This window comes from Betta splendens, chromosome 19 (assembly GCF_900634795.4).
Source record: "Betta splendens chromosome 19, fBetSpl5.4, whole genome shotgun sequence".
NCBI lineage: Eukaryota > Metazoa > Chordata > Actinopteri > Anabantiformes > Osphronemidae > Betta > Betta splendens.
Window position 1 is genome coordinate 14100729 of NC_040898.2, and position 23746 is coordinate 14124474.

At 46.3% G+C, this 23746-nt stretch overlaps 1 protein-coding gene and 1 long non-coding RNA gene across 2 annotated transcripts; one reads left to right on the forward strand and one right to left on the reverse strand.

Annotated features, from left to right (window-relative positions):
• Position 1: 1 nt before the first annotated feature.
• On the reverse strand, positions 2 to 18016 carry LOC114845503 (leucine zipper putative tumor suppressor 2 homolog). Its single transcript, XM_029133593.3, has 7 exons — positions 17844 to 18016; positions 10444 to 10573; positions 3752 to 4297; positions 3082 to 3669; positions 2873 to 2995; positions 2628 to 2774; positions 2 to 2092 (listed from the first exon to the last, which is right to left on the reverse strand). The coding sequence occupies exons 3-7, from the start codon at positions 4268 to 4270 to the stop codon at positions 1385 to 1387; spliced, it is 2085 nt and encodes a 694-aa protein (XP_028989426.1). The 5' UTR covers positions 4271 to 4297; positions 10444 to 10573; positions 17844 to 18016; the 3' UTR covers positions 2 to 1384.
• LOC114845506 (uncharacterized) lies at positions 17915 to 23682 on the forward strand. The gene is made up of 3 exons (XR_003783901.3): positions 17915 to 18054; positions 22701 to 22838; positions 23033 to 23682. It is a non-coding gene; the product is annotated as an uncharacterized LOC114845506 (long non-coding RNA).
• The last annotated feature ends 64 nt before the right edge of the window (positions 23683 to 23746 follow it).

Below are 23746 nucleotides of genomic sequence, written 5' to 3' on the forward strand. Positions count from 1 at the left end.
CTGGATTTGGTTTTGTTTTAATTAAAAACATAATAGGCTTGTTCAAGAAATGTACAGCATGAAAATATACATTTAATGTCTTCATACAAATATTGTGAGTTATAAAATTATACTGAGGAGCCAGAACAAACATCCACACAAACATGTATATACAGACGTTGGTCTGCACTGCAGGAGCAAAATATAACATGTGCAACATCGCTTTGGTCTATTCACAGTGGCTGTTTGTTTTCCTTCAATGGGCTTTAATCTGTGGAAACGGATGTGATTTATTTACACGGGCACCAAACGTTTGATCTGCTGTGCAGGGACGTAAGTGTTCAAACAAGTCCTCTTTTAAAGGAAGGTGGAGGAACAGTCGTGTGTCATTCAGGGCCAGTTAGAATAGTCTTAGTAACACGTCGCCCACGCGCTGCAGTCAGATACAAGCGCATGTGTTGGTTTGCTTTGGCCTCATGTCTAGACTGCTTTCATTTAGAACATACGTTAACTTCAAGTACCTGGAGCCAGAGTTTAAAGCACTGGGGTGGGAGCGATACCGCTGCACCCCCAGTTCGGCCTCACTGCGTCAGGATCAGTGCGACGTTCAAGGCTGAGGAGCCAAGTCAAATGAGACCATGAAGGTAAGAGTCGGATCATGATTTCTGTTCTGTGGAGCCTTTCTGTTTATCTGTCAGGTGTTTAATTTCAGCTCACTCAGACTTAAACCTTGTCTGAAAATCCAAAATTTCCATTCAGAATGGGCCATTATTAAGCTAAGCGTAAAAGCCACTGATGCACTGAAACAGTAGGCGTTTAGTTGAACTGTTATTAAAGGCCTCCATCTGTCTGTGCAGCAGAGATGCACTCAGGACGTTACGGTGTTCGTTCTAGTTTCCCTCAAACACATCAGGTGTGTGCTCACATAGATGTTAACCCTATGTAGTTTATTCTGAATAGACTATTAATGTAACGTTTGATGATGCAGCTTACATCAGTGTATAAACTATATACAGGATCAGTGAGAGGCGGACAAGCGCTCGCTGTGAAACACTTCTGACACGTTGAATGCGTGGTGTCCCACGTCCACTGACAGCAGCGTGGGCTCCAGCTCAATGGGAACTACTAATGAGAGCTGACGGCCAATGGAGTGGGAGTGTAGCGCTAGAGCCAGCAGGGAGGCAGAGTCATAACCAACACACGAGGCGAAGAGTGAAAGGTGAACTTACTCACACACAACAAATCACCCACGGACGCTTAAATGTGAAGAGCTTTGCTTCAGACACAGACGTCAGCGGGGGAACTAGCCGGTCACTGGCCTTTAAAGTGGGACCAATGAGGCGGCGTTAAACGAGGCTGATGTTTGACATTTGTTCTGTGACGGGGGTGGGAGTGCAAATCAAAGCTAGATTTCCGTTGCAGCGATCTCATCGAAGTTGATCTCGTTGCCGCTGCCGTCGTCCTCCTCTCTGCTGTCCAGCTCCTGACTGAGCTCCTGCAGCAGCTGCTCCAGCTCCCGGTTCCTGCGGTACATCTGCACGTAGTTCTGCTGCAGCTGTTTCTGGTAGCGGATCACCTTGTCCTTCTCCTCGTGCCATATCTTGCGCTCCTCCTCGAAGCTCTCCGCCTGCTGCTGGAAGCGCTGGCGCTCGTAGACCAGCTCCGCCCGCATCCTGTCCATCTGCGTCTTCATGCTCTGCAGCGCCTCCGTGCTGCTCTGCCGCTGGGCCTTGGCCTCGTCGCTCTCATAGGCCAGCAGGTGCTCCTCGGCTTCCTGAAACACCTGGCACTGTCTGTTTCCTGGGCCCTGATTGGCCGAGGAATCTCGGAGATTCGCCAGCTCGCCCTCGAGACGTCCCAGCTTTTCTCTGAGCAGCTCCGCTTCGCTCTTGCGGCGCTGGAGTTCGTTTTCACACACCTCCAGCTCCAGCGTCCGTGTGCGAGTGGTGCCGTGGGCCTCCTGCAGCAGGACCTGGGTGTTTGTCAGCTCCCCACGGGCTTCTCGGAGTTGACCCCGCAGTGAGACGATCTCGCCGACGCGCTGAGACAACTCTCCCTGCACCTCCTTCAGCTGCTGCTTCAGCAACGAGATTTCCCCCGACTTCTGACAGACCTGAGGGGACAGAAGCGGCACCATTGATGCTACGTACCCATGCATTTGTCTACAGTTGGTGTCTAAAGACACTGGGTGTTGGGGCTAAATGACTTATGGCCTAGTGAACCACCCAGTTAAATCACACCAGTGACCACAGATTAGCAAACGACATCTTACGTCGCTATAACAGCTGAATCACACAATGAGTGCCCAGGACCTTTTGTGTCATGATTAATTATTTCAAAGAGCAGTGAAATCAATTCAATCAATGATCTGTGTCTGGAGCTAATAAAGTGTGTGTTGTTGCCTGAGTTGCTTCTTTTACTTCAACCTGAGGGAAAATCTTATTTAAAGCCTGTTTCTTTCATGACATTATCAATAGGACACTTTGCATGTTCCCTTTGTGCATGAATGAACTGCACAAAAAGTAATTAAGTCAAGTTGCATTTCTTTTCATCAAGTCTGAATTATTGCTGATAGACCTGAATAAACATCAGTGTGGTTGTCACTGTTGACCTAAAGTTCTCTAAGAAACACAATGAGTGCTGCTCACCTCCCACTTGGTTTCCTCCAGTCGAGGTCCCAGCTGGATCTTCTCGTGCTCATAAGAGGTACAACGCTCTTCCAGATGCTCCCTCTCCTTCAGAAGCTGAGCAAAGTCCTCCTGCAGCTTCTTCTTCTCCTGCTGGAGCTGATAAACCTGAAGACACAAGTTAGTGTCGTTAAAAACGCTGGGAGCAGCTGCAGACGCTTTGTCTGCAGGGCTGAACACACGTGGTGCCTGTGTTTGACTCTGACCTGGAGCTGAAGCACTTGCTGAGCCCGCTGGGCTTTCTGAGATGCCACCTGCATCCTTGTGGCGCAGCTCTGCCTCAGCTCTTCCAGCTCCAGCTCAAAGCGCTTCTGCTTCTCCTCATAAACCTAAGACGACACAAAGCCGTTCAGATTCATTAAATCAAGTCGTTTGTGAAGTGCTGAGTGCAGCGCGGGCGGTACCATCTCCCCACCTGACAAATCGCAGCTTCATTCTCATCCAGGTTTTCCTTGAGTTGCTGCAGCTCCAGCTCTCTCTCCCTCAGTTTGTCCTCCAGGTCTCTCACCACTCCTTCGTAACCCTCCACCGGCCCAGGGGAGCGGCCGCCGGACCCGCTGTCGGACAGGGGCTGCCCCCTGCCGCTGATCGAGCCGGAGCCCGTGCTCTTGCTGGAGGAGGAGCGCCCGCTGTCGGAGTTGGAGTGTGCGTTGGCGCTGACGGGAGCGCTCTTCATGGGCTCCAGGTGACCAACAGAGGCCTCCGCAGACACAAAGCTGTAGCCGGTGTTGCCGTAGGGAGGGAGGCTAGCCAGGGAGTTGCGTCCAGAGTCGGACAGGGAGCAGGACTGGCCGCCGCCGCCGTTCCGGGCTCCGCTGAAAGAGCTGCGCTTCTCCGAGCAGGACGGCGACATCTCTGTGTGAGTGGGGCTGAGCAGATTCAAGTTGTTTTGGTTTTCTGACACGCTGACGCCGTGGCGAGGTGACAGGTACTGCATGGAGTTGCGGCTCTTGGGGATTACAGGTTTGAAGGCGGTTGGTCGCAGCACTGTTTTTTCCATGTTCTAGAGGAGAACGTAACATCACGTTTATGTTAAATGCATTCGTTTATAATTGTGTTGTCTCAATAAAACCTGAATCATTTACCTTTTCAAGTTTTCCTGACACCGGGATCAGTTTGGGTGGAGGTGCCCCCATATTCCCATTCAGCCCTGATTCGTCTTTAGTCTCGTCTGCATCACTTCCTGGGCTGGCATGAGTCACGTGGTTGTCATTCCAGTCCCCCAAGTACTCCTCTTTCAGATACGTATAGTTCCCATTCCCGCTTTCCTTCTCCAGCCCCCTGATGGATGCACTGGAGCCCTGTTTCTTCAGTGGTGGGACGCTGTGCATCAGGGGGTCCTGGGGGGACTCTGAGCCCAGGCAGGGAGCTCCTGGTGTGGGCCGCCGGGCTCTGGCTCCCAGCTCAACACCAGAGCGGTGGTCCAGATAGGGGCCGGGGCGGGCGGCGATGAGGCTGCTGACTGAGCCCATCGTATCCAGAGCGGAGGGCGGGGGTAGGGTGATGGGTGGCGAAGGGCCAGAACGGTGTCGTCTGCGTGCTCCTCCCACGACGCCTGGGCTGTGGTGCTCAGCAGACACAGGAAGAGCCTGAACCAGGGCCATGGTGGCAGCTCAGAGAGGTCACACGCTCTGTGGAGCAAAATTAAGAGGTTTTAGCGCGTTCCATCTGATAGCAGTAGCTGCGGTTACTAAAGCAGCTGGTGACACATTCTCTGAAATGGTTTGGTTTTCCCCAGATGCTGATAAAAGGGATGATCCGTGTTTCTAAGCCTCCGCATGGTTGCTTTCAAGGAACTGTGTCAGACGCACACAGTGGAGCTCATTGACTATGACACAGGCAAAACAGAGATGATATACAGTAAACTGAGGCAACTGCCCTGTAAGAGCAGGCCGGCCCACACACAGAGCCGGGTCGGGCCATTCATTAAGCCCACTCAAGCAGCACAAACACGGCTTGAGGCATTGGGCTCGGAGCGTGAGGGAGCAGGAGAAAAGGGTCTCTTTTCAAATGAGATGTAAAATGGCTTCTAACATGCTGGCATTTTCCCTGACAGCAACAAAGGCCTCTGTCTCCACACATCTCATCAGCCGTAGGAAGAAGCAAAGGTTCGAAACCGAAGAATGCCACAAAGAAAAAGGAGACAGCCTGAACTTGAGACGCCACTCCAGACGTGTGAGCTGCGTATATTTGACATTGACGGTGTTCATCGGCTGCTAAACACCCACGTCACTATCCACACAGAACAGAACCTATTAAAGCAGCAGTCTGCCTCGTGCATGGTGAATAGCTGAGTGTTGTGTGAACACAATAGTCCACAGGATGCATGAGGATGAGGTCATGGCGCTCCGACAACAACACTGACATCAGAATCAGTTGAGACGCAGAATATGGGGAAGTCCAACTGATGGGTGTGTCCTGGTCTTGAGTTTCGAGCTCGTCCGGCAGGTCCCAAAGATATGACTGATATGTAGAATGTCCAGGTTAAACAATGAAAGTGCACCAGAGGAGCTATGTTCTATTAGTTTCAACCTTTTGTATCATCTATTAAGTGCAGGAATACAAAGTGATTTCAGTTAAACATGTGAAAACATTAATTTATGGATGTGCGTTTTATCTAATAAATGAATATTCATGTAGCTTCTGTAATTGCAGTAAGTCACTCAACAGTCACGTGCTGTTGCTTCTTTACCATCAGTGAATTGATGAATGCAGGCTGGGACTTTCCCTCTTGACCTCTGCCCCAGCTGACACCCTGAAGAGGGGAAAGCCTAAAGAAGATGAAGACGTCTGTCCAATTAGCGCTGAAGGCTGCTAATAAGGTGAATGGAGGGCTGCATTCTGGCCAGACACATTTCCACAGCAGGGCCAAGCCAAGTCGTCTTCTAACCTGCCAAGTTTACAGAGAGCCTACGAGGCTCCTGCTGCACTTTAACTGTGATTACCACATGTTAATTAGCACCCTCAAATCTGGCTTATCCCTACTTAGCGCCACCATAACAGGCGAAGACTGATCCCGTCCTTCAATATGTTGGAATGATATGAAAACAAATGGAGCACAGCAGCTTTTGTTGGGATCGTTTGGTTTCATTACTGCAACAAATATGACTATTGTCACAAAACAAAACAGTTAATTACTGTATTATACTTAATTATATGTAGAATTAGCAGTTTCTCTATGCACTGTTTCAACTTTTCCCTTCTATAATGTAAGTGTGAAGCCACAATATGATCTCAACCCAAACTTTTGAGAATTTCTGTAACGTTCAGGCATAAAATTTATGTAAATGTGTCTAAAAGCGTTGTCCTAAAACTTCTGATCCAACTCTCCACCAAGTGAGTGAGCTCTAATCCCTCCGGTCTCAAGATGACTGAAGCTGTGCTGAGGCTCTAGCACGGGAAGCCTGAGGCACTAAATAGGTTTTTAAAGCCTGCATCATGTTCATGCAGTCCCGCTTTCCCTTTGTCGTCATAGAGACCAGCGCCTCAAATGAAAAAGAGAAAGGAGGGGAGGGTCACGGGGCTGACAGGGAGGCCGGGACCCCTCCTTAGCATCTTAAAGCCTTTGGGAGTTTTACCGCTTTGACAATATTCTAAACACCCCTAGTTGGTTTAATGGAAGATGAATGGACATTAAACTATGACTGATGGAAGGATCCATGACAACCAGGCGGAAAAATGAATGGAGATAATATTTGTATTATGCGGTGCAAATTAATTATAGTATGGCTATAACCCACTAAGTCTGTCTCTAGAATATTTTTCAAAATGATTGTTTGGTGAACAACACGTCGACATTATAAAAAAGTCTCTACATCAGACCTTCAAATATTTTTTTTACTTCAGCTTTGAACAAAGGTCCCAAAGATCTCCGCTTTTACAGAAAGAAGTACAGAAAAGTAATTCCTGGGAAATATTTCATTGCCTTATTTTCATAGATATATGTTAATACTGTGACTGTGTCTGTGGTGTCAGCTGACCATTTTATTGCCTTATTTTCATAGATATATGTTAATACTGTGACTGTGTCTGTGGTGTCAGCTGACCGTTTCTGTCTGGGAAAGCTCTTGAAGGTTTTAGTGCCCCTCAGTCGGGCAGCAGACAGACGGACCCAGTCACTCCCACGGCTCCAGGAATGTGCAGGCACCAGCTAATGAGAGTTTAGACTCAACACGGTCAGATTGAGCACTGGTCAGTGTCTGGACAGACACGGTTTCCAATGTCTCATCAATCACATCCACAGTTGTACAGATTTAAAGCTCTGCAGAGGACTGTTTGGTTTTAACAGGTGTGGCTCATTTGAGCATCAGATGATGTATGAACCTGCTCTAAAGTTGACATCCATCTGTGCCAAGACAGTTGTGAAAAGTGTTCATATTCATTATTTACATTGAAAGGGTCATAAAACTCCTCCTCTCGTTCTGCGCTGCAGTATCTTATTTAGATAAAGTAGGAGCCATAACAGTTCAGATGAACCAATATATGCTCTCATTGCTGAATTCACAGATGGACAGAGAGGTCCCTCCAGTAACAGGAGTGTATTCATTATAGCATTGCCTCTAGATACATGAGAATGACATTCATTGGCTTGTTGGCCAACCTTTCATCTGAGACCAGCAATTAGACGCCAACAGCGTCAAAGCCCTTCACAGAGATACAGTATTCAGAGTTCACCGCCTGCAACGTCACACAAACCTGCTTTGAGACAAACTGAAAGCCAGAACTAAATCCTTCTTTGTTAGTGACACACCATAAACACCCAGTCCCAGCCACAGAGGTGAGCGCCTATAAATACTCCTCACACAAGGTGAAAAAAGTGAAAGATGGTGAAAGCAGTGAAAGCAACACCACCTCTGACTGGAGGTAGAAGGTGGGCAGAACAAAGCAGAGGCAGAATAAAAGGAGGAAGAGGGGGAAAAAACAAATTAATCTGGAGATCCCCTCCTCCACTCCCCATCTCTGAGCCCAAACCTCTGAATCCCACTCATTTCTGCCGCCCCCTCCCACCTCCGCGTTCAACTTCTTCCCTTTGGAAAGTGGAGCATAAGAGCGAAAGTGTGACAAAGCTATTTTAGTTTAGAGACAACCTACCTTTCCACAGGCAGACACCTTAACAAATAATGTTAATGATCGTAACCAGGACTGCAGCACACAATTATCTGACTGTCAATTAAACATTTAGACAAGTAACCAATACTAAGATGAAGTCTGAAAATGGTTTGACCTGAAGTTTCAGACCACACAAATAAAAATAACCAGCATTTAAGCAATAACTAATGAAAAAAGGTGAATACAGTACATGTTGCGGCATATCCGTGGTTATCAGGCTGTATAGGAGTGTGATGGTATATCATGACTTCATGATTTAATCATTGTACTGAGACTTACAGGAAGGTCTGATATAATCACGGTGTTTAATAGGTTTTCATGAGGGTCAGCAATAAAAGGTCGACGGCAGCTGCTTATGCAGGTAAAAGGTTGCAACAAATAGATATTATCAAATACTCTGACAATTTCTGTATTAGTTCATAAAATGTTAAGAAGTCATATTCAGTCAATTAGATTTTAAAATAATAAATGTCACATTTTAAGGAAGTCTTTACTTTTAACAAACCTTCAATTGAGAATCAATTTTCTTTAAACTACCGTGTTTATTGGTATTAATGAACTTGCCTCCGTTAACTCCTAATCTTGTGACGCTGTACATTCTTTCACAGTGACGGTACAGGTCAAGCAGTGGGTAAACAGCCTAACCAAACCTCTCTCCCACCTTCATGCTCCACATACTAACGTCAACTTCCTCATTCTCCAACGTTCTTCTCCTCAGTTTCTTACCCCAGTGCATCCCCTGCATATCTGTGTCCTGTTGGACCAGCTCCTCCGCTTCAGCCGCTTAAACACTATGTTCCCCTTCTCCTGGTGCTGGTTTTTGACCAGCCCTCCAGAGGAAAACTTCCCTAACCCAATAAAAAGCAACTCATTCTTAAGCCAAATTCCACCAGTGTGAATGGGAAACCAGTCCCCTCCCCTTCCTCTCCCTTCCTCTCGTGCCCCCCTGCCTGCCCTCCCACCTCCTCCTCCTCACCCGGTTCAGCGTATCTGACAGATACACCACCTCTCCCTGCTCCACTCCTCCTCCAACATTATGACCACAGAAGTACACTCTACAGAGACCTCTACCGCCTTTATCAGGTTGGAAAGGGGAACAGAAAGGAAAAGGAAGGCGAGGGGTTGGTTGGAGCTATTCTGGTTTGCTCATTTCAAACAAATTTGAAAGGCAAAGCAACAGAAAGGATCTGCCTGAGGATATCATCTTACCTAGAAGATACAAATGAGTCTTGATCAGAGTATTTTAAATACAAAAACGAGAGAAAAGGTCTGAGTGACATTTGTGTAACACATGGATTCCTAATGTAAACAGAGACATGAAAAACTGGATCTACCACTGCTTTAAGGAAGAAGATTCATTATCTAAGAAATAAGTTGTCATTTGATCTGTTGCATAAACCTATAAAGATCCTGCATCTTGATAACAGAGTTTAACATCCTGGGTGAGCAGTCGGTTTATTCATGCGTGACAGTAGCAGCATTCAGCCTTTGTCTTGACCTGTAATCCACCATCTGGCCAAAATTAATGAAAAAGAGAAACGGCCAGACGAGATGGTGCAGTTGGAGCTCAGAGTAAAGTAGGCTACGGATCTGTCCCTCTCTCCCTGCTCCTATAACTGGGTCACACTAGTAGGCACCAAGTTTGTCCTTCAAGCAAGGCTGAGGAGGGAGTTCAAGGTCATTCTTGGTCACAACCCAGTGGGAGGTCTGGAGAACACTGAATGCACCAGAAGTGGACTCACATCCTGGTGCAGCCGAAGCAACAGGAACCGCTCCGGGTCCAACACTGGACGACAAACCCCATCCATCAGCTGCCTGAGGCCACCAGTGCACGCTGGAAACCTCCCCTGTGAATGCCACCATTAACACTACTTCTTTATAGACATTGGGGGGGGGGGGGTAACGTGAGTCACCCGTTTTCTTACAGGCCAAAGCAGTAAAGTAAAAGCCAACATGGGTGCCTAGTTGTGAAGAGCTCGTTGATAGGCCACGAGTCTAGCTTATCTGCACCTACGGTGCAGCAGACGCCCAGCAGGTGGTCATCTATCATAAAACCTGTCCGTCTTCTTCAACAACAGCCCACGTCTGGGACCAGAAACCAACAGAAAGCTAGGCCATCCATCACCTCTAAGCAGAGACATTACTCCCACGGGACGCTCCAGCTAAAACTGGGCTCGACTGGCAGGCCCTCTGGACCGCTTCCTTCCAAAGTGATCCACCAAGGCACAAAGCAATCGACAGACACCTCCAAAATAAAAAGTAGCCCTCGACAGGAGGTGATTCATCAGTTTAGACACAAATTAAGAGATGGAGGAGAGAGAGACTTTTGTAAATTGAAACAACTACTCCTACTAAGTCTGATCATAAATCTACCGAACTGGACGAGCTGTACTGAGCTGGAAGGAAGCCAACTTGGCCACACTGATTTAGTGTATTATGTGCCAAAGAGATTAGGCTTACGGCTCCAGCTCTGGAATTAAAGCAAAACCCTACCCGTGATTAAGATCTGTTGCTATCACCCGCACAGCAGGAATGTGTCACACATACTGTAGTAGGATGCATCAATTAACAACCCCAACTGGCTTTTACATGGGGATCCTCAATCAAAATGTCCCCAGTAATCACAGAAAGACTTGTGTTCACATTTAAGCCACACGCCTTGACTCACCTGTCAGTTACACCCGATCTGCAGCTTCTGGAGGTCTTGGAAAAGCATGGGGTACAACAGGTCGGCTGGGCATTTCAGGAACTCACGTTGGCGAACAGATCTTCATCGTCTCTTTGGTGCTTTGAAGACTCTGGGGGGTGAAATACAAAATACATCTTGGTGAACTGGCTGAAAAGAAAAACTGAGACTCCTGCAACTGTGCAGAGATGGAAAACCTAAAATGTGACAAGTTGTGTTTACAGTAGTCGAGGAGCAAGAGGAAAATCTGAGTCATGATGACAGGAACGTGAGTTGAGGGAGAGGGGATTTTCCATGTCAAAACGAATACCCAACACAGAACTAGCACCCACTCCACCAAACAACCAGTCCAGGGGTACAGTGAAACCCTGATGTGAGGGACCACTTTCCGAACAGGGTTGCTGTGATTTAAGGTCACAAAATGTTTGAACTTCAAAACAAACACAGCAGGATTAGAAAAAATGCCAAAAGACACAGTGAGAAGCACACGGCCGCCATCTGCAAGGAAGCACAAGGTCCATCTGTAATTCATTACAGAGAGACATTAGTATGTGAGTGGACGAGTGTGAGAAAGGACTGAAAAGCGCCAAAAAGGTCGTTAAACCGAACTATTCTTCTGCTGCCATGAGGATCTTACAATCGCTAAATATTACTTCAACCAGAATATCATCCAGCTGAGAAAAAGACTCCTTGTGGCTGCTTCCTGCCGGGAAGCCTGAGGGCAGAGCACTAACCTACTGCTGATGTGCATCAGATCTCATCATCACAGGATCGGGGATGTTTCCTGCAATGAATGTTACCAACCACCTGCAGCTTCACTCAAACTGTAGAGGCTTTACTTAAAGCTTAGCAGGCCCTCGGTGCTTCCATCTGTTCCTAACTTACTGTATTAGCGCTTTACAAACAGATGGCAGCGCTGAGGAGACTGTGGCTTCCCACATGTAATGTAGCTCAACCCAGGCGGCTTTAGGGCAGCTTCCTAAACGCTACACTGTGATGCTGCCAAGCCATAGAGTATACGCTGTGTAGCCGGTCAGGCAATAACTTACTCATTATTTGCTTTAAGGCTCACAACCAACGTACAGCTCCTAAACAGGTGTTTACTTAAGCCCGACACTCCCCTGCGCTGCTATTTCACACTGAAGGGGATAATCCTAGTGAAAGACAAGACCAAACAGCAGAGGGCAAGATGCAGAAGGAGGAGCACGTGCACCAAAGGACCGGACAGACCAGCATTGTGACACTTCACCCATCACAGTAGCCCTCAACTACTTTAATTTCCACCCTGCATTTTTAAAATGTGTAATTTTTCTCTACCTCTGTGTTTTCTCCAGTTGTAATATTCCACAGGACTTTAAAGCATGTGCACATCGATCTCAAGCCTTTGAACACAGAACAATTAAGTTAATCAATGAGCAATTTGGCCAGAGCTCAGTAACGAACCAGAGTAGGTTCAGTAGATGTCAACCCACTTTGTCATTCAGGACACATTCATACTGTATCTGTATCTGTATCTATCTGTAAAGAAGGGGGAGCGCAGATTACAATAATCTGCCTGCAGCGTTTTGGTCAGATGGGGGATTTTTGGTCCTTCTGCCTGCAGTTAAGTCAGGTCACCGGTGTCCCACAGGGAAAGGCTACGATTTGGACAAACAGGCTACATGTACCTGAGCAGGACGTCAGCGCCTAAGAAAAATACTGTAAGACAGCAAAAGGTTCACTGACTCATTAACTTGGTCTTTTTGAATCTTTTGGGCCTTCTACCAAAAACCAACTGGCTGCTGATGGGATCAGGAGTCACATCTTTCACACACACTGATCCAAACATCACGAAAGAAGACTTGAGGCTCAATCACAGCAAAAGCATGAAATGGGATACGGTCCTAACAGAGGTGGAAACTGCTCTTCACAACAGAGGCAGTAATGAGGATAAATGGGGTTCTGTATTTCACACACAAAGGCATGTGACCACACATTACAAGGCCAACAGGCTATTAAGGAACAGGGTGGCGTTCCACTTCTTCCCTGTCCAAACACTTCCACCCCACAGCACACAGGTTTATTATCTTAACGTTTCGCCGTGTGCCAGAGGTTCCAGGCAAGTCAACAAACCCAGCGAGACGGTGACAAGAGCACACGCTGAACAAAGACAGGGAAGCGCGGCATCATGCAAACTGGCCCGTTGACATGAAGGTAGATGGATCAACACATGTCTGAATGAGAGCAATCATTTTCATTTAGCTGCGGTGACTTAGTCAGGACTTGAATCCACAGGGAAAACAAGCATGTCTGCGTGTTTGGACAGCAGACAGACAGCACACATGGAAAGCATCGCGTTCAGCACAGCTTTCTGCAGGATCCTGGTGTAGGAAGATCCAAGCCAAACCCGAAACATGCTCCCACTGAGAGCAGCTCCATTCACTGGGGGGAAATAAGGAAGGAAGAGGGGCTTCACAGCCCTCAGTGAGGAGGAGGCATTTTTGTAATAACACTGAAATTAAATATAACTAGTCCGGTGTCCATCAAGACTGTTAATTATTTAGGAACCACTATAATAGGATTATATTGTGGACCACATGGAAGCACAGTACAGTATAGTGCTGCCACCTCTGTGCTTCAGCACAGAATTACGTCGCTGCCTCCATGATGGATCCTGAGTGAGCAGGCAGGACCGCCGGCTCTCCATGCTCAATACTCCAGAGTCACCCTTATGCAATGCTCTGACGTCGACTATTGCCCAGCCGTGCGTCCGCCACCCACGTAGCATCTGATGTGCACCCTCGCGCTCGTTCCTAGCACCTCTTCACCTCTGCGTCCCCCACAGCCTCTCCGCTCACTGACCTTCACTCCGGCAGAGATGAGTCTTCGGTTGCTTACCTCAGATGTCACATTATGTGTGTTTACTGAGGAACAGTGTGTTTGTGTGTCGTCCATCTCGGGGCCTCTTAAAAAGGAGAATAATCAGGCCAGAAATCACACAGAGAGCGAGGAGAAAAGTATTTAAAAATACCCAAACAACCAACAGGGAGGTGTCGCCCCACTTACTAAGTCCAGCTACATACTGTACTGCTATCTGCAGACAGACTCAACTCATGATTACTTTACTTATTAATAATACAAGACTAAGTTTAATAGCAAAGGAGCCGTACATCTAATGTTTTTAACTCAAACATGTGATATTACAGAAGGTTTGAAGGTCCGAGGTACTTACTACGTCGTCCTTTTGCTTTTCTCAGGTTTGAATAAGCTGGAGGTTGCTTTAAACCTGCGTTTGTCGGACCAGTCCCATCTGTGTTCACTTTAGCAATGTTAAGCCGGGTACAACATTATCGGGAAAAGAAACCCATTGCACTTAATTTGCTACAGATGAACAGGATGTAGGCTCCTTTTTCGTTGTCGAGGATCATTTTCAATCCATATACCCGTCAACCCTTCATCTCCAAGTGCTGACCTTTATGCCTGTTTTCTGTTTCTTTGTTTTGTCATGTGTGAGATGGATTACAGCAGGATCCTGGGCAGTTGACACAGCTGAAGTGAGTGGGAAAATGAGTGGTAGTGAGACGAGAAAAAAACTGGGTGAGAGCAATGAGGGAACAAAAGAGAGGAGTAGGAAGGCTGCAGGCCTGTACTGTACATCAGCGCATATGGGCCTCCCTGCAGCAGCTGTGAATGTCATGATCACACTAACTACCATCACTAATCACAGCTGCTCATGGGAACTGGGTTTGTTCCTTTTCATGCTTGTTTTTCTTCTAACAACTGAACACAGATGATGCAACAAGCTACTCATCTACGCCAAATATTTTCCTGACATGACTTAATTCTTGACATGAGCTCTGACTTGGGAAAAAGGCCAAACATCACAAAGTTGTGCCCTGATCCTCCAGCTAATAGACGTTTGAGCCAATGTGTTACAGCTACTCCATATTTCCCTCATTTTCTTCCCTCAGTCAGGACAGAGACGAATAAAATATCCTATAAACGGTGAAAAAACAAATATCCTGAAAAGTTACTGTAATCGTTTGCTAGGATATAAATTTAAGATGCTTTGTCTCAACTTCCAGATAATCTCTACAAACAACACTCAAGTCCCTTTTTGTTTCTTTAGAATAATGACTGTTCTGGGCCGTTTATGCACCTATAAATCAAATCACTACATGAAAATCATTCACAAAATGGCTACAGGAAACTGTTCAGCAACAGGTGACAAAAGGGGGCAAACACTTGGGAGTAATTAGTAAAAAAAATGCTCTGATCATGGAGCAGTGTTCCAGGGCAGTTATTTTTAGTCATTGGTGCATCTTGTTCCAACAGAAACCCCCAGTTATAAATAAAGGAAGTAATCTTCAGATTTAAGAACCAACTACAGCCAGAAAGTTAACTACAACTACACAGTCCACAGAGAAGAGTAATTAGAAAAGCAGGGAACTAATCGCTTTAATAACTTAACACCACAGCCTGTGGTATGTACAGTATGCACCTGTGACACCAACTTATAATTTGGTAATTTGTGAGGCGAGATGTCTAGAGATAAATACTCTGCACATTAAATATGGACAGCACAGACACATACTTGGCTTCATATCAACCAAAAAAACCCTCATCCTTTCCCAGGCTCGGGGACGTGACGTCTGAAACCTCAGCCCTGGCTTCTCAGTGCCCTAAAACAGCTGCACGGTCCAGATGTGCCCAAAATTCAGAGCAGGACAAGAATACCAAACTAATCCTGGGGACGAGATCATTTAAAAGCCCCCTGTCTCAGAGAGGATCAGGGATTCTAACATATGAATAAGACTAAAAATGTCTGGGATCTTAACTATGGTAACAGAATGTAAAATAATGATTATACTGTATTTTAAGAATAAACAAAGCACGTGGACAATTGGAAAACAGCGAGCAATAGACGGAGAAACCAGAAACCAGAAAGGCATTGTATTGGAACAGAAATACTAACAGACCACGACCAACAGGCCTCACTTTGTTTTGCCAACACAGTCCATGTGTGGTGGATTCAGCATACTTCCTATGTATTACACAGTGTGTGATGACACTACAGTTAATCCTTAGCAGCAAGCAGTGGGCCAGCTTCACCCCCATAAGGGTTCAACTAGACATAAATAGTTTTTTTTGGCAGAAGACATTTAAGTCATAATTCCTGGAACTAAATGTAAAAGGTAAATAGGACTTTCATTCTTTCTGTCATCTAGAAGCTAAACAGACAAATGGCTGGAGCCTGTTGTGCTTCATGATTCATTGTTTGGAAACCACGCAGTTACAGAATCATTATTACTGACCGTTTTGAATAGTGTGGTGTGGGAGACTGTGCAACATCCCTAATTACAGTAAGCAAGCAGCGGCACAATGAAACATAAACCCAGAAACCGACTAAATCAGCGTTCCATCTGACACGACGCTCCCTCAGGAACGCTGAACAGAGCAGTCTTCATGTTGCCTGACAGTTAAACGCCTCCCACCGTGTCCCCATTGTTGTCTTGTCTTCTAAGGTTTCTCTCTTGGACACGTTGCTTTGCCTAATACAGACTTGACCTTCTGTTTAAACAGCTCAAGGGCAGGAGATGCAGCAGCAGGAAACCCATTACACGCTGCCTGAAGACGAACGCACTGATGAATGATTCAATAAAACATTCCTCCAACTTACTGAACTTTGTCAGATCATTCTAGCCGCGATTTAAGTAATATTGTTATCCTATATGTCTCTTATTGCAATATATGGTAAATAAATACTTAATTGTCTTGAACAAGCAGATTTAAACTCAGTTTCAGATTAGAATAACTGCTATGAAATCCCAACTGTAACACGAGCGGTCTTAATATTCGTACGGCGTAAACGATGAAGCGAAGGACGCGATATGCTGACGCAGCGCTTCTCTGCATGTTGGGGGACGCTCGCCATGTGCTAATAAAATCACTGGAGACATTATTAGTGCAAACAAACGGCGGCCTCTCGGCGCTGGAGCTACAGTTCCCCCCCTTTCAACTTGCTGAGGTAAGCGCTTGACCGCCGCTTGTGTTTATGCAGAATATATTTGAAGGCAACGTCCTGCAGATCTGAGGGTTGAAGGTTGGAGCGCTTGTTTGTTCTTCTCGTTCCAGCTGCTTGTCACTTGTTTACAGATGAGGCCGCTGCACACAAAAATTAACCCAGCGCTTTTTAAAAAACCTCATTACTGAAATGCGTGCACTTGGGACGCGTCTTCTATAAACACTGCTGCTGTGCACCAGAAAGCATCCAACTTACTAACAAGCAAACCTCCATGTAAAACACTCAGTTAGGAGACACGCTGGAGCGTTGTGGTGCCACAGTGCACCTGGTAATCCAATAATACACTCGGGAGTGTCTCTGCGTCCAGCCAGACAGCGATGGAGAGGGAATGTCATTCATGTGAAGAATTCCCACATGTTCCTGCTCTGCCGGCGGCAGGACAGCCCATACGGTCACTCAGAAAACACAGCCTGGACACAAAGTGTTCCTCTGTCCCCTAAAGTCCAGGAGGGTCCCATTAAAGCAGTCATAAACAAACAGAACTGTGTACACAAAGCACACGTTGACCCGCCGCGGACCCCAGGCTTTAAACTGGGCCACTACAGCGGCGATGGCACGTCGCTCCATCTTCATTCAATTCATGGTTTCAACTCACCCACTGAGCCCTTGTTGTTCAATTAGGGTCACAGTTCATGTATCTGTCAGTTCTGAATTTGGCCACAGTTGTCTTCGGGACATGTGGCACAGAGGATGATGGACGCTTTAAAAAAAGTCTGGATGGAACAAAGCCAAAAAAACAGGAACTCAGTTCATACCTCAAATCCATCTCCATCACATGCATCACATACATCACATAACTTCTGAGGGAGGTAATGTCGCGTGAGCCACAAGGTAGCAGCCATTTAGACATTCAAGCGTCCATTACGAAGTAAAAGATAAAAACTACAAAGCTCCCATTTGTTTATGAGGTGGAGGAACATGAGGAAAGACTTTGAAGAGGAAACTGTCGAGTTAAAATCTGGACCAGAGCTGAAGTCAGGCCAGGAAATGACTTTGGATCCAAAATGCTCTGTTATGTCTACAACCACTGAGCAAGGCACGTCTGATGCGGGCGTCGATAAAACCCGGCGGGTTCAAGATTCTTCAACATTTACAGTCTATTTAACACAGAAACCACTTTACGCTCTCCACGTTTACGAGTCGTGTCAGTTTGCTGCAAACGGAGTTCAGTCACACACCTGCGCAGGTGACGGCGTGAATATCAAGTATCTCTAACAGCCGCACACGTGTACGCACACAATTAAAACGCCATTAAACAAACGTGCGTGTTTTTATGTTGCTTCAGTTACTTCAAAGTGGACACGCGGTAGAAACCTACCGTGAACGACGAAGCGCTCCGTCAGAAACCTTCATGCGACGGAGTTTTTCCTCTGTTGAATTCGTCGTATCCACAAAGCCGTAACTTTACCGAGCTCCGCGGCACAAACACTTCACCGTAAACGTCTTCCTCGCGCTCCTCGCGTCTCTTCGTGTCGTCGGCGTGTGGAGACGCAGACAAACACTGCTCCGGTTTATTTTACGGAGGGCAGGTAAGCTAGTGAGAGGAGCAACGGCTGCTTCCGGTTACAGCTTTCAAAATAAGATGCTCGAGTTATTCGTTTCCTTTAAGCGCATGTAAACAAACAAACAAGTACACCAAATACTGCAAACCCAATTATAGTTTATTTAATCATTTATTTTATTTAATATTACAAATTTATAACATAACAGGATAACATAGAATTATCTATACTAATACAGTATCTGCGTGTGTAGATATCTAATCTAATACCATTACTATCATATTTGTGATGTGATTTTTTTATGTTTTAACATTTTGTTCCTATACTTTTTGTGTGTTATAAGTTTAACATGGTGACTCATGGGTATTAACATTTATTGCTTTGTGTCAGAGCTTTCATGCCCTAAACTCACTAACTCGAAATGTGTCATTAACTTGTTTAATAACTACACATGACATTTGACTCATGCACATGAACACACACACACATACTGTAGTAACACTAACACACACTGCACACTGACGCCTACCGTGATTCACATTGTACAATAAGACAACATGCATTAGCATACAACACACAGTATTATGGTCTAATAGCCAAATTACAGTGGAGTTTATACAGAGTCCATCAACGCCTGCAGCAGTGTGGTCTGCTGGTAACAAACACCGCAGTACAATGATTTGCAATAAAAAAAAAAGTACCCCAGATTCCCAGCCTGTTCCAGCACAACCGGTTCTCTGCTCTGTATTCTAAATATGTAGAACAAGGTCAAACCTGACTAACCCTCACAGACACGCTGCTGCGCTCCACTGAAGTAAAACCAGGCCGTGCACAGTGTCCCAGAGAGTTTGGGTTTGAAATCGAATCTGCCAGGTGTCGTTGTGTTTCTGCAATTTGGTTAATAGGTGACTGCAAATAGCTCATAGGCGTGAACGTGCTGTACGGTCAGAATACAGTGCATAAAAAGCAGCATTTCCTACGTTTCCCTTCCTATTCACAGAGCTGAGTTCCACTTAAAGGGAAATTGGATTTTCTAAACTGCGGCTTCGCTGGTGGAGCCCCAGCAATCAGGCCTGATGGGAAGGGAGCAAAATTGTCCTGCACTTATCTGGCCACTCGAGAATTTGGGAAGCGTCGTTACAGTAATTGATAATTGTGTGTGGGTTGAAGCAGCGTGTCTGCTGATAATGACCGGCCACATCCACCCGCTGGGCCTGTTCCCCGCCACTTCAGCATCAGGACATTGTGTTCCTTCGCTCTCAGCTCCTGAGCCGGGCCACGTTTGCCCAAGATGCCTCGTTATGATAACGACCCCCCTCCGCCTCCACTCGGAGCTCATTTTCACCCTAAACATGCCGGATGGAGATAATTGGTGAAAAGTAATTGGTCTGTGATGCTGCACTCAGATAGAAGTCTGTGCTGTTTGAGAGTCCATTTCCTGAACGCGAAGCTGCAGTCTCTTCCATCTTGATGTATTGGCCATGTGTGCAGACAAAGCCTGGAAAATCGTTTGTCAGAGTTCTCCCAGGAGCACTTTAACAAAATTCATGTACTCCGTGATCCCTTTTGTGGACTTTGCATGTGATTTACCTGATACAGGATATTTATTATAGTCACACCAAGCTCCCTTTACTTTCATGTATTAATGTTTGGACCTTAGAACGGTTCTGTGCTCAGAAAGGAGGTCAAATATTGAAGTCGAGTAAAATGCGAGTGGAATGACCTGAATTCAGGCCAAGACAAACAGTCTGCCTGCTTTACCTGCCGCTCTCACAGCGAGAGGACAAACATGCAGGCTGCGCTCTGTGCTCACTGACCTGCCCCTGAGCCCAGTGACTCAGTGCTGCACAACAATGAGCCTAACGTGAACATGGGGGGATAATTAACACAAGAAGAAAACAATGTTTGATCACAGTCATGTTTATGATCTCTGCAACTGTGAACAGTTTCAATTACGATTCATTCAGTAATGCATTACAATCATTTGAATATGTTTGTTATTGATGTTAGGCCCCCACAGTTGGATGCTGGTTTGATTCTCAGGTGCTGGGCCGGGCCTGAAAAAGGCCCTGTTGAGCTTTTACTCCACCTGGCATCCTCCTCAAGGCTCCTTCTTTGTTTTCTGACACCTGACACTACTTAAATAAATGACTGTTGACCCGCTCACCGTTGAGCCAGGTGCAAACACAGACAATACCCTGACAGCAGCTGCCGTTAACTGTTTTTCCAGCATGTGGTGTTAATGCTTCTTTGAATTAAGGACAATTCTTTTTTTCACGTGTGTTAGAATAACACGGTCACGAATGCTAGACAGATGTTAACCGTAAGCGAAACAGCAGGGCCCTGAAAGTATATGAATATTAACATGTTGGCACGGGTCCATCAAATGAATCATCTCTTAATGTCCCATCTAGTCTCAATATTAAGAATTTTGTTTTATGTTTTATTCATTCTCGATGCATATTTCCTATGTATCTCACGTAAGGATGCTGAGTGTTGGATAATCCACTTACCTGACCATTCACATGCTGCTAATGTTTTAATGAAGTGCTGCACCGCTGGCTCTGCCTGTTTGAGCTCAGGCTTTCACAGAGCAGACGCTCAGCTGTGCACACAGTCTGAGCAGATTAGGCGGCGAGGGCCCGTCTCTGGATGCACACGGCTAATGTGGCACTGAATGGGCATTTTCTTTGGCCTTCCTGAGGACGGGGCCCGCTCGGCTGTTGGGAAAAGCTGCCGCGTCTCCGCTTCTCTGTCATCCTTGCGCTCGGAGTGAATTAAAGGCCGACTGGAGCCGGGGCTCTGCCAGTAAACCCCCCTCACCCGCTGTTGGATGCCAATTCTGACCAGTTGCTTAAAAGGAATGAGGCGGGGGACTGCTTCCCAAAGCCCCACTTAGCAGCTTTACCATCCATTCCTTCCACTTTCCCACCGCAGCTCCAACAGACGCACCTTCTACTGCTGTAATTACGCTGTTGTTTTTCGCCGTCTGACCTCCGTTTTGACCTTTAAAGTTTCCATCGAGCAGTAAAGTCAGAGCTGTTACGTGGGGCTGACAGCCTCTAGTCCCCTCAGGGCTCTTGAACAGCGTCCACACCCACGGTGCCAGGGTAGATTAAGCCCCTGGAGCATTCCCTTTAGCCACAAGTCAGTGTTACATAAGCGCTGGGCAGACTGGTGTCTCTCAGAAGCGTTTCCTGCTGTGTTCAAAAGGCAGGACATGCTGCTGAAATGACAGGTGTTTACAGTAGAGCTCTGTCTAGGCATGGGTGGATGCTTTAAGGTCTGAAGCTGATGCTGTGTGACAGGTCAGTATGTGATATGTGAGCAGTGTTCAGAGCGACTGAGGAGAATCAGGAGGGAAACGCAGGACATGAGCAGAAACACGAGCTTTCTCCTGGTCCGAGACAACAGAGATGAGACGGAGGATTATTTTTACACACAGCTCCAGACGTTCAGCTGGTAATGTGGGCCAAACGTGCAGCGTGCACGTGAGGTAATGAGGCAGCGAACCCCCCCCCCTCCTAACATGGATGGTGTGCTTTGCGTCTCCAGCGGCCTCCGGTTTATCTGCAAGCGACCCGAGCACGGCTGCAGCAAGGGAGTTCACGGAGCTGTAATGGGAGTAGCTCATTGGGGACCGTCGGTGGAACCACCGCATCTGCATCGATGACACTGGGACCCAGTTTGCCCCAGACTTAGTGGGTGACACGGTGTTCACGAACTGCTCCTCACAACCACTGTGTCCTTATTTCCTCTGCTCTCCAGCACGTTCTGTCACACTTTCTATATTAATGACAGTCTGGGTCATAAAATACTCTCGCTGTGTCTTTGAGCTGTTCCAATCAGGGTTTGTCAAACAGGACAAAAAGTACAAGTGAAAGCATAATGTTTCAGATGAACTTAAATTCAAATTATATGAACTATAAGATAAATATGGGGTGTAGGAGGTTGAATCTGCTACTTTCGTACAGGCTGGTCTCCTGTCCTCCCACAATGCCCAGGTGTAAACCTCACCTCATAATAACCAAGGCCAGCAAAATATGATCCCAAGATGCACTGCAGCTCCAAAGCGTCCAGCTAATTAACTCTGATTGAGGGACCTGAAATTAACTCCAGACTTGGTTATAATAAAGAGCAGCTAATGAAGCGCAGAGCCAAATCCATGTCCCATCACGAGCAGCACTGGAAGCAGCCGGAGCCTCAGACCTCGTTGTGACCTCTTATCATGAGGTCAAAGGCTCCACGAGAGCGGGGCTTATCTGCAGAACGCCTCAGTTCAGATCTGTTCCCTCATACTGGAAACGGCAGCATTTTAGTGGAATTGGACTCGGAACAGTCTGTTTCCTTCATGATTAAGAGCTCAAGTTGTTTCATGTATTTGTGTTTCCAGATGGCAACTATTTAAACAGTCATGCAAAGCTCTGATCATTCAAAACTAAAGAGAACAATCAGACGGCCGGTTTTGTATTCTCACGTTATCTAATCAGATGCCTTCACCATCTGTTTGCTCTGGAGAGAAATGAAAACTTGCTGCTGCATGTTAAAAGCTTACTTGGATGAAGCTCAGTGGGGCTATAAAGCACGTCTGACAGCTACAAGGGCTGCATGGGAACGTGCATCTCAGGGTCCAACTCATTCATTCCAATTTCTGTGTTTTCCCTCTTTGGCAGGAGACTGAACCGCCATCATCTGCAGTAATGTCTAAAAACACAAAGAGCACCATTCAGAGGCCTCTGTAGCCACAACCCACACCCACACGATTACAAGGACACCCGGACCCATCGTCCTCCAGCCTGGAGTCATCAGAGGTAAACATTCACAGCAGAGCATCAAGCACTAACAGGAGATTTTACAGAACAGGAGTGAGAATGTTTATAATACAAACCAGGGGGTGATCCCATCTGCCCAGAAGCTGTCTCCCTCCTGCCAACTCACGTATAGTGATTTACATTTATTAGCACCCACACACATTATTTTCACAGCTTACAGCAATATTTCAAAGTTTCAGCTTTCCGAGGAGTTGGAGGGTACAGGTGCTTCCCTGGGACTGTCACAGATGGAGCCATGAAGATCCAGAGCCAGGCAGAGAGGCCCCACGCTCTGAAAATTACTTTGGAAACTCTGTTTATACATATATTTATAAATGACTTGACTTAGTAGAGATGAACTATAGACTTTCTCACTTCAGAGAGCGGCTGAACTTGATGCAAACCTACGCAGCTGACGCAGGGCAATTGATTTAACCCATAAAATATTCATAGCAAGACGTTTTGACACACTTTGTATTTATTAAAAGTCACCTGGACTAAATAATGCATTGTGTGCAGTGACACTGGAGACGCCTCAGTCACACAATAGAGAAAAAGCATTAAGGATGTGCATGAAACCTACAGCTCATCTCGTATTTACCTCTCGTGTAACGTAACTCGTTTTGAAAGGCAGTGATACCCGTGTGTTTGCTGAATCACTATTCTAACTGAAATATGTCTATGAGATGTAATCACACACAAGAACCACTGTTTACAGCTTCACTCAACAGAGGGGAACTATTTGTAACTAACGATTGAGCACCGTCACGCTCGTAGTCGTTTTCAAATCAAATGCACCTTTACAAGTGCAAAATAAAAAGCCTGTGTGTTTACTGGTCCCTACTCATTATCTATCTGGAGCTGATTAGTCACTGGTTATAAAGTGCACACCGCCTCCTGTTGGCCAC

Coding starts and splice junctions, on each gene's coding strand:
- LOC114845503 (XM_029133593.3), bottom strand. CDS start 4,270: ATGGCCCTGGTTCAGGCTCTTCCTGTGTCTGCTGAGCACCACAGCCCA. Junction 3,670..3,751: donor TGTCAGGAAAACTTGAAAAG/GTAAATGATTCA, acceptor GTTCTCCTCTAG/AACATGGAAAAAACAGTGCT. Junction 2,093..2,627: donor TGGAGGAAACCAAGTGGGAG/GTGAGCAGCACT, acceptor CTGTCCCCTCAG/GTCTGTCAGAAGTCGGGGGA.